General features: G+C 40.0%; 1 protein-coding gene and 1 pseudogene across 1 annotated transcript in view; one reads left to right on the top strand and one right to left on the bottom strand.

Annotated features, from left to right (window-relative positions):
* AADACL3 (arylacetamide deacetylase-like 3) overlaps positions 1–15250 on the bottom strand; it is a 24356-nt gene extending 9106 nt beyond the window's left edge. The window contains exons 1-2 of the mRNA XM_006899569.1: positions 15099–15250; positions 5917–5929 (exon numbers count right to left, since the gene is read on the bottom strand). Of these exons, the coding sequence (XP_006899631.1) occupies positions 5917–5929; positions 15099–15250 (165 nt within the window). The remainder of the gene's footprint in view (positions 1–5916; positions 5930–15098) is intronic.
* A 259-nt stretch (positions 15251–15509) lies between these two features.
* The window catches only part of LOC102866983, a 3267-nt pseudogene continuing 2871 nt past the window's right edge, over positions 15510–15905 (top strand).

Here is a 15905-nt window from a genome sequence, read left to right as displayed (position 1 = left end):
GTACATAGGGTCGCGATGAGTCGCAAGTGACTCGACGGGACATAACAACACAACAACAGTTTTTCCACAACCTCGCCAGCATTTGATGCTTGCTGCTCTGTTAAATTTTGCTATTCTGCCTGGGGTGAGATGGTATCTCATAATTGTTTTTATTTGCATCTCTTGTAGAGCTACGGGTTTTGAACATTTCTTAATGTGCCTGTTGGCCATCTGAATGCCTTCTTTGGTGAAGTGTCTGTTCATATCCTGTGCCCATTTTTCAACTGGATTATTTACCTTTATCTTGTTGTGGTGCTCAAGTATTTGATAAATTCTAGATATAAGTCCCTTATGTGACATGTCATTACCAAATTTTTCCCCCCAGTCTGTGGTTTCCCCTTTTATCCTGCTGGAGAAGTTTTTGGATGTGCATAGACAATCAATTGTTCTGAGATTCTCATTCTTATCAATGTCAGTCATAACTTGTTATGGTCCACACAGTCAAATGCCTTTGTACAGTCAATAAATCACAAATAGACATTCTTCTGGTATTCTTTACTTTGAGCCAGGATAAATCTGACACCAGCAATGATATCCCTGGTGCCACAGCCTCTTCTAGATCCTGCTTGAACTTCTGGCAGTTCCTTACCTTTGGACTGTTCTAGCCATTTTTTAACAATCTTCAGCAGTATTTTGCTTGCATGGGATATTAGTGATATTGTTTAGTAGCTTCCACATTCAGCTGGATCACCTTTCTTGGGAATGGGAACAAATATAGACTTTTTCCAATCTGTTGGCCAGATAGCTGTCCTCCAATTTTCCTAGCATAGACTGATGAGTGCATCTGGAGCTGCATTTGTTAATTCAAACAGTCAATTGATATCCCATCGCTTGCTAGTCCCTTGGTTTGTTTTTTTGGTGTCTTTTTGTTTTTGTTTGCCTATGACTTCAGTGTTGTTTCAACTTCTTCTTTAATTATCATTGGCTCCTACTCACAGGGTTCTTTCTGAGTCAGTGTCAATCAGTTCTTTCTGGTAGAGTGATTCTGTGTATTCCCTCCATCTTCTTTTGATGTTTCTTAGGTCATTCAACATATTGCCCATAGCATCTTTCAATATTGTGATTCAAAGCTTAAATTTGTTTTTTAGTTCTCTCAGCTTGAAAAATGCAGAAGTTCTTCCCTTTTTTAGTCTCTAATTTGGACTGCTTGCACATTCCATTATAATACTCTGTCTTCTTGATCTGCCTTTAACTCTTCTGCTTTTACTTTGACATGTTTTCCTTTTGTTTTGGCTTCTCAGTGCTCTAGTGAAATTTTCAGAGTCTTTTCTGACATCCATTTTGTTGTTTTTTGGGTTTTTCTATCCTCCATCTAGGTAATGACCTTTTTGCTTTCTTCATGGATTATATCCTTGATGTCATCCCACAACTCATCTAGTCTTTGAGCATTGGTGTTCAATGCTTCAAACCTTTTCTTAAGATTATTTTGAAATTCAAGTGGAGTAGATTCAAGGTCATAATTGGAATCATATTAACTGGCTACCCTTGAAAATAATGGGAATCCCAGAACACTTGATTGTGTTCATGCAAAACCTATACTTGGACCAATCATCGGAACAAAACAAAGAAACAATGCATAGTTCAAAATCAGGAAAGAAATGTGTCAGGCATGCATCCTGACTCTATATCTTTTTAATCTGTACGCTGAAGAGATCATTTGAGAAGCTGAACTTTATGAGGAGGTATGTGGCATCAGGATTGGAGGAAGACTCACCAATAACTTACATTATGCAGTTGACACAACCTTGCCAGCCAAAACTGAGGAGGACCTGAAACATTTGCTGTAGAAGGTCAAGGACTGTAGTCTTCCGTATGGATTGAAGCACAACATCAAGAAGACAAAAATTCTCACCACTGGGCAATTAGCAGCACCATAGTAAATGGAGAAGAGATTAAGGTTGTTAATAGTTTCAGCTTGCTCGAGTCCACAATTAACACTCTTGCACCAGCAGCCAAATAATCAAAAGACTAATTGCTCTGACGAAAGCTGCTGTGAGAGATCGCTGCAAAGTGCTAAAGTGCAATGATGTCAGCCTGGATACAAAGATGCACCTATTTCCAGCCATGATCTTCACAATTACTTGCTATGCATCAGAGAGTTGAACAATGACCAGAGTTGACAGAAGACAAATTGATGCCTTTGAGTTGTGATGCTGGAGGAAAGTGTTGAACATACCATGGATTGTCAAGAAAACAAACAGGTTTATTGTGAAGATGGTGAAACCAGGCTGCTTCTTGGAGGGGAGGATTTCAAAACTCTGTCTCACAGACTTTGGGCACATGGCCAGGAGAGAACAGTTAGTTCCTGGAGAGGGATATCATGCTAGGACAAGTGGAAGGACAGCTCAGGAAAGAAAGAACTCAGATCATATAGATTGACACAGTAATTGGGGTAATGGGTGTGTTAGAGACAGTGAGACTGGCTCAGGATAGGACATGGTTCAGAGCTATTGTATATGGGGTCATTATGAGTTTGAGGTGACTCAATGACATATAACAACAACATGTCATGAATATACATGAAAGGACCATAATTACATATTTTCTTCTTTCATAAAAGAAAGAACTAGTGATCTGTTTCTATAAAGATTGTCATTGTTAGGTGCTATCAAGTGAATTCTGCTTTCTAGTAACCCTATGAACAACAAATTGAAACCTTTACATATATTGTGTGCTATCTTCATAATCTCCACAGTGCTTAAGACCATTGCTAACTATTTTCACCTCTTCCAATGACTCTTTACCTTTCCAAACCTGATTCTTTCCCAAAGACTGGTCCTTCCTGACAACATGTATCAGGTACATGAGAGAGTCTCACAGTCTTTGCTCCTAAGGAAACTTCTACCTGTACTTCTTTCAAGACAGAAGTTTGCTCTTTGGATATCCATGGTATGTCCAATATTCTTTCCCAGAATCACAATTCATAATTATCAAAACAATAATGAGAGATACTATAGGCACAATAATGAATTATACAGAAAGCCTCAAAGGAAGATGGAAGGAATATACAGTATCTCTGTACCAAAATGAATTCGTTGACACTGGAAAATTTCGGAAAGTACTGTATGAACAAGAACTAGTGATAACAAAATTCACTGAATGCATTGTTGTTGTTATGTACTGTTGAGTCGCTTGTGACTCATAGCGACCCTATGTACAACAGCCCTAAACCCTGCTCTGTCTTGTGTCAATTGCACTGTCTCTGACACATCCACCCCGATTACCCCAGTCACTGAATCAATCCACCTCACAGAGGGTGTTCCCCTCCTGTGCTGTCCCTCCACCCTCCCAAGCATGATGTCCCTCTCCAAGGACCAGTCCCTCCTTACAACATGTCCAAAGTATGTTAGACAAAGCCTCAGAATCCTTGCCTCCAAGGAGCAGCCCCGTTTAACCCTCTCCAGGATGAATCTGTTTGTTTTCTTGGCAGTCCATGGTACATTCAATACTCTTCTCCAGCACCACAGCTCAAAGGCATCAATTCTCCTTCTATCCTCCCTAGTCATTGTCTGACTCTCTGACACATAGGAAGTGATTGCAAAGACCATGGCCTGTATCAGACACACCTTAGTCTCCAGCATGACACCATTGTTCTCCAGGACTTTGGAGAGGTCCCTAACAGCAGACTTTCCCATCCCAATACTTCCTTTAATTTTCTGGCTGCTGGTGCCAAGAGTGTTGACTGTGGAGGCAAGCAAACTAAAGCTGTGAAAAATCTCAATCTCTTCACCATCCATCCTGATGCTGCCAATTGGTCCAGTGGTGAGAATCTTTGTCTTCTCCAGGAATCGATGGGATAAAAATGAACATGTTTCAACTAACAGATACAGCCCTGGACATGCTCATCAGTCTATGCCAGGATATTTGGAGGAAAGCTAGTTGGTCAACTGACTGAAAAAGGTCCTCCTCCCCAATTCATAGGAAAGGCTATGAAATAGAATAGGGAAATTATCTAACAATGTAGTTACTAGCACATGGTAGCAAAATATTGCTGAAGATCATACAAAAATTGCCAGAACAGTACATTAACAGAGAACTTCCAGAAGTTTAAGCTGGGTTTAGAAAAGATCATGGCACAAGGGACATCATTGCTGATGTCAGATGGATCCTGACTGAAAGCAGAGAATACCAGAACAGTATCTGTTTCTGTTTCATCCACGAGGCAAAGGCATTTTTTTGGTATGGATAATAAACTATGACTAACATTGAGAAAAAAGGGGATTCTGTAATATTTAATTTTGCTCATAAGAAACCCATAGGTAGACCAAGAAGCTGTTGTTTGAATAGAGCACTGCTAATTTTAAAATCAGGAAAGGTGTGTGTCAAGGTTGTATCCTTTATCCATATTTATTCAATCTCTATGTTGAACAAATCATTCTAGAAGTTGGATTCTATGAAGAAGAATGTGACATTAGGATTGGAGAAAAATTTATCAACCACCTGTGTTATGCAGATGACACAACCTTGTTTGCAGAAAATGAGAAGAACTTGAAATGCTTGCTGCAGAAGATCAAACAAAGACTACATCCTTCAATATGGATTGCATCCCAAGTTCAAGAAGACAAAAATCCTCACCATGGAACCAGTAAGCAATGTCATGATAAATGGAGAAAAAGTTGAAATTGTCAATGGTTTCATCTTACTTGGATCCACAATTAGCACCAAGGAGATGTATAGCTTTGAATAAGTCCTCTGTAATGGACCTTCTAAATTACTGAGGAGCATCTGATTCAGGCTACGGTCTCTCAATTACTTGCATTTGAGAGCTGGACAATGAATAAGGATGGCACAGGATCAGACAGATCAATTGTCCATAGGATCACTAAGAGTCATACTCAACTCAACAGCACCTAACAATGATATCAGTTTGAAGACTAAGATGCACCTGATTCAGGCCATGTTCTTTCCCATGACTATATATGCATCTGAGAGTTGAACAATGAATAAGGATAAGAGAAGAAGAGTTAATGCCTTTGAGCTCTGGTGTTAGAGAAAAATACTGAATATTTCATGGACTACCAAAGTAGCAAACAGATATGTCTTGGGGGAAAGACAGCCAGCATATTCCTTGGAGGCAAAGATGACAAAGCTTTGTCTCACATACTTTAAGCATGTTGCTAGGAGAGGCTATTCCTTGGAAAAAGACATCATACTTGGAAAGGTAAAAGAGAGGAAGATCAGTGAAAGAGAGGAAGATCCTCAATGAAGTGGATTGACACAGTGAGGGTAGCAATGGGCTCAAGTGTGCCAGATATGATGAAGATGGCACAGGATAGGACAGAGTTCAGATCTGTTGTTCACAGGGTTGCTATAAGTTGTAGTTGACTAGATGGTGCTTCACAAAATAAAACCAAACCAAACCAAACAAAAACAAACCAATAGCATTCATTGTCTAACTTTCAGATGAAAAGAAAGCAATTGAAAAGACCATGGCTTGGATCAGGGACACCTCAGTCTTTAAACTGACATTCTTGCTCATTAGCACTTTGGAGTGGTCCTTGATGACAGATCTTCCTAATGAAACATTATCTTTCGATTTCTTGACTGCTGCTACCATGGTTGTTGACTCTGAATCCTTGTTAAAAAAAGTGCTGACAACTTCAATCTCCCCGCCCCCCCCCACGCCCATCTATCATAGTGTTGTCTATTGATTCAGTGGTGAGAATTTGTTTTCTTTAAGCTAAGGTGTAACCCATCTTGAGGACTTTGATCTTCTTTGATAAGTGTTTTAACCCCTTTTCCATTTCAGCAACATGATTATGTCCTAGGAAACCCTTTGGAGCAGTTCTACTCAGTTACCGAGGCGACATGAAGTAGATGCAATTGATTTGAGGGCACTTAACAATGATGAGGTCAATATGAAAAAAGCCTACATACTGTCTTCAACATTCTGAAAGAGAAAAACAGAAACCACTCCAATATAGACAAAGAAATTATATGGACATGATATATTTCAAGTTCTGCTTCCATATCTACCTTCTAAGAATAACTAGAGGGCTAAGGGAGAAAGAGGAGAGATGGACTAGGTGAAGCAAGAGTATGTTTAAGGCAGGGATGTGTCCTGTCTCCATACCTTTTCAACCTGTATGCAGAACAGATTATCTGAGAGACTGGGCTCATGAGGAGAAATGTGGCATCAGGATTGGTGGAAGATCTATCAATAATCTGTGTTATATAGATGACATAACCCTGCTTGCTGAAACTGAGGAGGAACTGAAGCGCTTGCTGCAGAAGGTCAAGGACTGCGGCCTTCAATATGGATTGAGGCTTAACATGAAGAAGACAAAGATTCTCACCACTGGATCAAATGGCAGCATCAGGATAGATGGTGAAGAGATCGAGATTGTTCACAGCTTTAGTTTGCTTGGGTCCATAGTCAACATTCTTGGCACCACCAGCCAGGAAATTAAAAGACGTATTTCGATGGAAAAGTCTGCTGTTAAGGACCTCTCTAAAGTACTGAAGAGCAATAGTGTCACTCTGGAGACTAAGGTGTGTCTAATTCAGGCCATGGTCTTTGCAATCACTTGTTCTGCATTGGAGAGTTGGACAATGACTAGGGAGGATAGAAGGAGAATTGATGCCTTTTAGCTGTAGTGTTGGAGAAGAGTATTGAGTGTACCATGAACTTCTAAGAAAACAGATTCATCCTGGAGAGGGTTAAACGGGGCTGCTCCTTGGAGGCAAGGATTCTGGTGTTTCATCTGACATACTTTGGACATGTTGTAAGGAGAGACCGGTCCTTGGAGAAGGACATCATGCTTGGGAGGGTGGAGGGATGGTGCAGGAGGGGAAGACCCTCTATGAGGTGGATTGATTCAGTGACTAGCATAATCAGGATGGGTGTGTCGGAGGCAGTGCGATTGGCACATGCCAGAGCAGGGTTTAGGGCTGTTGTGCATAGGGTCGCTATGAGTCGCTAGAAACTCAATGGCACACAACAACAACAACAACAACAACAACAAACTATTCTGTATAATATTCTGTCATAGTGGCCACATGACTTTATGTATCCATTTTTCAGTACCTTTGTTAGTGTTATTAGATACACCTAGTAATTTCTTTGCTATTAGATACCTTATGTTTGACGGAATAAAATGGCTGTTCAGTTCTGTGCCTCCCTCTAAACTAGTGATATATGGGAGCCCATTGTTGTAGCGTCTGTGTCAATCCATTTCATCGAGTCTTCATCCAATTTTGCACATCTTCTGCTTTACTAAGCATGGTGTCCCTCTCTGGGAACTGGTCTCTCTTGACAACATGTGCAAAGTGAGTGAGATGGAGTTCCTCTATCCTCACATCTAAGGAAGATTCTGCCTTCCCTTCTAAGACAAACTTGTTGGTTCTTCTGAAAGTCCACAATGTCTTAGGCTGGAATCCTCTAGAGGAGTAAAACCAATGGAAGGTGCATATATACTCAGAGGTGACTTGAGGTGCCTAACGACAACATATGTGTATGCTTGTGTATTTATGTGTGTGGAAGAAAGGTAGGCGATCTCCTCCCATGTGATTAACTGTCTCTGTAAACCCACTGGAGAGTCAGCTTGATGGTACACAATAGAGCAGGGAAACTCTGCATGATTTAGTATCAAGAAAGATGAGCATCAGAGTTGTATCTTATCTCTGTAGCTATTTAACCTGTATCTGAGCAAATCGTTCAAGAAGCTAGACTTTATGAAGAAGAATGTGGCATCAGGGTTAGAGGAATACTCATTAATAAAACAGATTATGCAAAGACCATTATTGTAAACATAGAAGGATAACTGGTGTATGGATGTCCAAGGGTGGACGAGTGGGAGCAGAGGTGCGAGGATGGATAGGGAGGAAATCACAAGGTTGCACAATTTGGTAAAGGGAGGGCTTACAGAAAATGGAAAAGCTCTGGTGGGGACGTGAAGAGATGGGCACAGTGCAATGGTGATTAATTTTATTAAACACAGTGTATGGGAATAATTGTTTAAAATATAATGTCAATAGAGGAAAGTGTGAGGAAAAATCTGCATAAAAACAAACTTATAAAAATAATCTGTGTTATGCAGATGACACAAACTTGCTTGTTGAAAGCAAAGACAACTTGAAACACTTGCTGTAGGTGATCGAAGACTACAGACTTCAATACGAACTACATCTCAATGTCAAGAGAAAAAAAATCCTCACCTCTGAGCCAAGAGCCAACATCATGATAGATAGATAGATAGATGATAGATAATAGATAAAAGATTGACATTGTAAACAATTTCATTTTGCTTGGATCTACAATCAAGACCCTTGGTACCAACAGTCAAGAAATCAGAACATCAGCTGTCAAGGACCTCTCCAAAATCTTAAAGAGAAAGGGTTTAATTTAAAGATTAATATGCTCCTAACCTAAGCCATGGTTTTCTCAGTTGCTTGCCATGATTTGAAAGTTGGACCATGACTAAGGATGACAGAAGAAGAATTGATGTCTTTGAGTTGTGGTGCTAGAGAAGAGTACTGAATATCCTATAGACTGCCAACAGAACAAATAAATTTGTCTTGGAGAAAGTGCAACCAGGGTTCTCCTGGGAGGCAAAAATGGTGAAGCTCCATCTCACATACTTTAGGCATGTTGTGAGGAGCAGCTAGTCCTTAGAAAAGGACATCAAGTTTGAAAAAGGCAGAGAAGGTCAGCATAAGAGAGGAAGATCTTCAACAAGATGTATTGACACAGTAACTGTAGTAATGGGCTCAAGTATTTCAGAGATGGTGAGGATGACGCAGGATAGGATCTGTTTGTAGAGTTGCTAGTGTCTTAGTTGACATGAGAGTACATAACAACAGCATGGAGTGTAGTTTGTAGAGAACTGCAAGGCTAAGCTAAAGGTGGAACTTCTCTAATGGTTGGAATCCACCAGAAGCTTCATAGGGAAAAAATTGGGCAATCTCTTGTGCAATTTATAGTTTCAGAAAATCTACAGGAGGGTCAGCTATGGTTCAGGTACAACTACATAAAAGAAATGACTCATGTAATTGAAGACACTTGGGCCAGGTGTCAAGTTGGAGGTTTCATCTTGGCAAATGAAACAATAGACTGCTGGCTTATGGAAGCTGACAAATTCTGGAATCTGCTGATTGTAAAACTGACCCTTGACTCACATCCCAAAGAAAGAATGAGAGAGAATGATGAGTCAGATGCAGCATCTATTAAGGGTGAGCAAATGTAGCCATAGTGTGTGTGTGTGTGTGTGTGTGTGTGTGTGTGTGTTTATCTCTATCTCTATCTCTATCTCTCTCTATCTATCTTAGATGCAGGCCATACTTCCAACAAAGCTCTCATGCCAAATGATTGCTCATATTAATTGGAGGGTGATTGCATCTCATCTGACAACCCACTGAGATCATGGGATAGTCAAACTGACCCATGATCTTAATCATCACAAACGGTATATTCAATATTCTTCCTCAACACTGTAATTAAAAAAATTCAATTCTTCATTTTTTCCTTATTCCTTGTCCAACTTTTTTATGCAAATTAAATTCTCAACTCATTGCTCTTGGGTTGGAATAAACTCATACATGCTCCTCAGTGAGTTTTCAGAAGCTGTAGATTGTATGAGAGGAGACTGCTCATCTTTTTCTCGAAGTAGTGAGTGGATTCAAACTGCTCAGCTTTCTTTTGGAAACACAACTCTCTACTGACTTGGCTGCAGAATTTTGGACTTTTGAGGTTTTTTCCTCATGTGTGTGGGGTGATTGAAAACATTATGGCTTGGAATATTCACACTTTAGTCTTAAAACTATTGTTCTTCAATACTTTATTTAAAGATATTTTTGGTAGCATATTTGCCCAATGCAAAACATTGATTTTTTTTCTTGACTATTGTTTCCTTGGACATCTATTGCATATCTAAGTAAATTTACTTAGTAAATTTAAAAACTGAAAGTCTCGACATCAGTCTTTTCTTCATTTGTCCTGATATTGCTTATTGGTTGAGTTGTGAGGATTTTGTTTTCTTTATGTTGAGAAATAATCCATACAGAAGGCTATAATCTTTGATATTCACCAGTAAGTACTTCAAGTCATCTTTGTTTTTGACAAGCAAGGTTGTGCCATCTGCATTTGGAAGGTTGTTAATGAATCTTCCTCCAATTCTGATACTATATTCTTTTTGTATAGTCCAGTTTATTGATTATTTGCTCAACTTCAAGGTTAAATAAGTGTGGTAAATGGATGCAATCCTGATATACACTTTTCCTAGTTTTAAACATTGCAATATCCTCTTTGCTCTGTTTAAACAACAGCTTCTTGGTCTATGTGCAGATTCTATAAGAACATCATTAATAGTTCTGAACTCCCAACCTTCAAAATAATAGCCGTCTGTTATCATCCACACAGCCAAATGCCATTGTATAGTCACTAAAATATAGGCAAACATGTTTTTGCTATTTTCTGATTACAGCCAAGTGTCATCTGACATCAATAATGATATTCTTCATTCTGTATCCTCTGCGAATCCAGCTTGAATTTCTGGAAGTTCCTTGTGTTGACATCACTACAATTGTTTGCAAGATATCGTCACAAAATTTTGCTTTCATGTGATATTAATGATATTTCTCGATAATATAAGTATTCTCTTAAATCAATTTTACTCTTTGGAATGGACAAAAATATTAACCACTTCCAGTCAGTTGGATAAGTAACTGTCTTCCAAACTTTGGGCATAGACAAATGAATATTTCCAATGTTGTATCTAGAAACCCTTAAAACTGCACTGCACAGAGATCAACTTTATTAATCCTATTCAGACTTTACTTAATACCTTGAAATCTGTGAGACATGAAACTCAATGTAACTCCTCTGTTTTCTGGCTCTTGTAACTTTTCCACATTTGACAGATGCAATTGTACCACTTTTCTATCACTTTATATTGTTGTTGTGAGTTGTCAAGTCAGAACAGACTCATTGCTGACCCTCCAGTGGGTCTACAGAGGCAGTAAATCACAGTGGAGGAAATTAACTATCCTTCTCCTGTGGATCAGTTAGTGGATTCTAACTGGTGTCTTTGGGATTGCAACACAGCTTCTTACCACTAAGCAACCAACCAGAGCTCCCTTCACTTTATATTAATGGGAAATATTTGGGTTTCCCTTCTTTGACAGGTATCTGCCTTCTACAATATTTCCTTTTTCTAGGTTTTGCTTAACATCAAGGAAACAAAGATTCTCACCACTGGGTCAACTGGTAGCACCATGGTAGATGGAAAAGAAATTGAAGTTGATAACAATTACAGCTTGTTCGGATCCACAATCAACACTCTTGGCACTAGCAGTCAGGAAATCAAAAGAAAAATTGCACTGGAAAAATCTGCTGTCAGGAACCTCTCCAGAGTACTGAGATGCAAAGATGTCAGTCTAGAGACTAAAGCGTGTCTGATCCAGGCCATGGTCTTCACAGTTACTTTCTATGCATCAGAGAGCTGTACAATAACTAAGGATGACAGAAGAACAATTGATGTCTTTGAGTTGAAAACAAGTCTGTCTTGGAGAGGGTAAAGCCAAGTTTCTCCTTGGAGGTTAGGACTTTGAAGCTCCATCTCATATACTTTGGGCATGTGGCCAGGAGGGACCAATCTTTGAAGAAGGACATCATGCTCAGAAAGGTGAAGGGACAGTGCAGGAGAGGACAACTCCAGATGAGATGGACTGATACAGTAACTGGGGTAATGGGGGTAGGTGTGTCTGAGTCAGTGACACTGGCTCATGATAGGGCAGGTTTCATAGGGTATCTGTGAGTCATGGGTGACTTGACAGTACATAAGAACAGCAGCAACAACAACAACATTGTAATAATGCCTCAACACTCTTACACAAATTAGTAACAATTATTTCAGAGGAGTGCAAATTGTTAATAATAGGAGAAGTAGCATGTAGGAGACAAGGAGTATATGGGAGCTCTTTGTTCTTTCTGCATATTTTTTCTGAAACCTAAAACTTCTCCATAGAATCTAAAGACAGAACAAAATATTATCACAAAATATACAGAGGGATGGAAATAGAGAGGAAAAAAAGGGAAGAACTCACTCAGCATTTCTCAAGCTAAAATAAGTAAAAAATACATTTAAGCCTCGAGTTGCAATACTGAAAAATAGTATGGGTAAAATCTGGAATGATCCAAGGATTATCAAAAGATGGAGAGAATACATACAGTTACCATACCAAGAAGAACTGGTCAACACTGAAATATTTCAGGAGGTAGAATATGATCAAGAGTGAACGGTAATGAAGGAAGAAGTCCAAGCTGCACTCAAGAAATTGACAAAAAATAAGGCCCCATGAATTGATGGGATACCAATTGAAATGTCTCAGCTAACACATGCAGCTTTGGATGTGCTCACCAGTCTATACTAGAAAATTAGAAAACAGCTGCCTGACCACATGACTGGAAGAGACAAATGTGTTCACATTCTCAATAAAGGTAACCCCAAAATGTGGATACCATAGAACAATATCATTACTACTACAAACAACAAACAATAAAAATATTGCTGAAGATTATCCAAAAATGGCTAGAACTGTACATTGACACAACACTTCCAGAAAATCAAGCAGGGTTTAGAAGAGGCATAGCACCAGGGATATCATTGCTGATGTCTGATGGATCCTGGTTGAAAGCAGAGAATACTAGAAGTATGTCTATTTGGGTTTTATTGACTATGCAAAGACATTTGGCTGAGTAGATCATAACAAATTATGGCTAACATTGAGAAGAACAGGAATCCTGGAACACTTAATTATGCTCATTTGAAACCTATACCTGGATCAAGAAGCTGTTCTTCGAACTGAGCAAAGGAACGCTCATGGTTTAAAATTAAGAAAAGTTTACATCAAAAAGAAAGTTATCCTTTCTTTATACCTATTCAATTGGTAAACTAAACAAATTATTTGAGAAACTGGTCTCTATGAAGAAGAATGTGGCATCAGGATCAGAGAAAGATTCATCAACAACCTGTGTTATTCAGATAACACAACCTTGCTTGGTGAAAGTGAGGACTTGAAACACTTGTTGCAGAGTGGAGTATATTTGGGGTGGGGTTGGGGGGGGGGAGGGGGGGAGAAATTGTGTACCAATGAGGGAGTTTTTCTTTTGCTTTTCAAGGAGAGGAGCGAACGGGGTGGGGGTGGGGGTGGGGAGAAAAGTGCAACAATGAATAAATGGAATTCCAAAATCTCTATAGATGTTCTTTGAAATTAATAAAAAAAAGGAAAAACAAAGATGAAAGACATCTCAGTATCAAGAAAACAAAAATGTTTACCACTGGCCCAATAGGCAACATTACGATAGATGGGGAAAAGACTGAAATTGTCAATGATTTCATCTTACTTGGATCTTCAATCAACACCCTTGATATCAGCATTCAGGTGATCAGGAGACATATTGCACTGAGCAAGTTTGTAGTCAGGGACCTCTCTAAATACTGAGGAATAATGATGTCAGACTATGATGTGGTTAAGGCTAAAGTGCCCCTGATTCAGGCCATGGCCTTTTCAATCAATCAATCACTTTTTAAAAGTCTGAGAGTAGGATGAAGGATAAGAATGACGGAAGAAAAATTGGTGCCTTTGAGCTCTGGTTCGTGGAGAAGAGCACTGAATATTGCAGCCACTGTAAGGCAAGGAGGGTGAAGTTTTGTCTCACTTGCTTTGGGCGTGTCGTTTGTTAGAGGAGTTATTCCTTAGAATTGCAATCAAGCATGCTTGAAAAGGTAGAGAGTTGGCCTAAGAGAGGAAGACCCTTGAGATAGAGCACCTACAGTAACAGGCTTTAACAGTGTCAGGGATGTGTGTGACACATTAAGTGTGTGAGGATGGCACAGGACAGGACAGACTTCAGATCTGTTGCTCATAGGGTCACTATGATTCATTCTCTACTCAATGGCACCTAACAGCAGCAACAACAGTACTTTTCCAGGGAACCAAGTCTATTATAATAAATAATAGAAAATAAAGAGTGGCTTCTCCCTCTAGTCACTCTCTGTGAACGTCTGACCCTTTTGAAAGTCTAATAATTTTGAAATTTGGTACAACAGTGGGCCTGATTTGAAATATAGAAATAGGAACAGTCCCGGAAAGGAAAGATTTGCAGTTGGCAATTGAAATTGATGGCTTGGCTTGGGTTAGGCACGCCTTAGTTGTCAAAGTCTCATGATATCACTTCAAATGCATGTAAAATGGGACAATGAATAAATAAGGAAGACTAAAGAAATACTGAGGTCTCTGACTTCTGGCATTTCTGAAGAGTATTGAATATGTCAGAGACTGCCAAAAGAAGAAAACAAATTCATCCTGGAAGAAGTGTAGTCAACAAACAAGGATAGTGACACTTTACTTAACATCCTTTGGATGCGCCTGTGTGAGGAGGGCACAGACAGGGACAAAAAGCTTGGAAAATGAGAAGATCAGTGAAGGAGAAGAACTTCCTCTAATGAGACTCGTTGGCACAGTGACTCCAGTGATGGGCTCAAGTGTAAAGTTTGTGAGAGTAGTACCGATTCAGGAAGCATTTCCTTCTATTATACATGGGACCACTATGAATTAGACACTACTTAACAGAACCTAACCATCACATCAACATTTTAAGAGCAGGATGGAAATTGTCGGAACAAGTTGTACAAACTGACCATGAGATACGCATGTACTCAGCCAGAAAAGGTTGCTCTTCTACGGTGTTGTCTGGTAAATCAAGTTGATTTGAAATCATGGTGACCTCATGTGATCATGTAGTTTTTCCATCATTCTAAACTAAAAAGCAGTATTTCATAGGCAAAAAGCTCCATTCCTGCTGGCAATGGTAATTATTAATTAACTTTGGTATTTAGAAATTTGCCTTTTCTCAGTTTGGGAGTTTTTGCTTGCTGGCTGTGTGTGTGTGTGTATGTTTGTGTGTGATGCACTTACTTCATTCAACATAATGTCTTCACACTCCATCCATAAAGGAGTTCTAGTGACCTAGTAGGTAAGGAGTTGGGCTGTCAATCCAAAGACTGGTAGTGTGAATCCACCAGTCACCATGCGACTTATAGCCGCTCCCGCCGCCTCACGGTGCTCTGTCCACAGGTCGCCAGCTCCGGTGCTGACGGGTGTGGACCCCAGACGTCGCTGGGACTCCTCCGCGCTCGGCGGCAGCACCAGCCCACTCTCGTCCGCCCGCCAGCCTCTGTCTCAGACCCGATGACCACGCGCCGCACTTCATCCCAGTCCCGGGCGAGCAGCGTTGGGTTTAGGTCTTTATTTGACGAAAACGAGGTGTTGCGCAGCTACTGGTACCTGTATTGGGGAAGCATAGCCTGCACGCAAGGCAATTCCAGCCTCGGCGGCCAAGATTTTTTCATGTCAGAGACCGAGAACTCTTGCAGTCGTTTATGTCATCCCTTCTTCTCCAGACAGAAGATACTAAAAAGTTGCAATCAAAGATCTCTCCATCTTATTGATAAAGCTACTAATAAGCCAAAATGTCTGTCAATGTAAACCACAGCGTGTCAGACCAGTTCTATCGCTACAAGATGCCCCGTCTGATTGCCAAGGTTGCGGGCAAAGGAAATGGAATCAAGACAGTGATAGTCAACATGGTTGACGTTGCAAAGGCGCTTAATCGGCCTCCAACGTATCCCACCAAATATTTTGGTCGTGAGCTGGGAGTACAGACCCAGTTTGATGTTAAGAATGACCGCTACACTGTCAATGGATCTCATGAGGCGAACAAGCTGCAAGACATGTTGGACGGACTTAATAAAAAAATTTGTTCTCTCGGTAGGAGGTATCTCACTCCCTGATTTCAAATCCTACTACACTGCCGTAGTGGTAAAGACAGCATGGTACTGGTACAATGACAGACACATAGATCAATG

Source organism: Elephantulus edwardii, unplaced genomic scaffold (genome assembly GCF_000299155.1).
Source record: "Elephantulus edwardii isolate Elephantulus edwardi_28Jun2011 unplaced genomic scaffold, EleEdw1.0 scaffold00261, whole genome shotgun sequence".
Classification (NCBI taxonomy): Eukaryota; Metazoa; Chordata; class Mammalia; order Macroscelidea; family Macroscelididae; genus Elephantulus; species Elephantulus edwardii.
The sequence above is the reverse complement of the archived record's forward strand: the minus strand, read 5'-3'. Positions and strand labels throughout refer to the sequence as shown.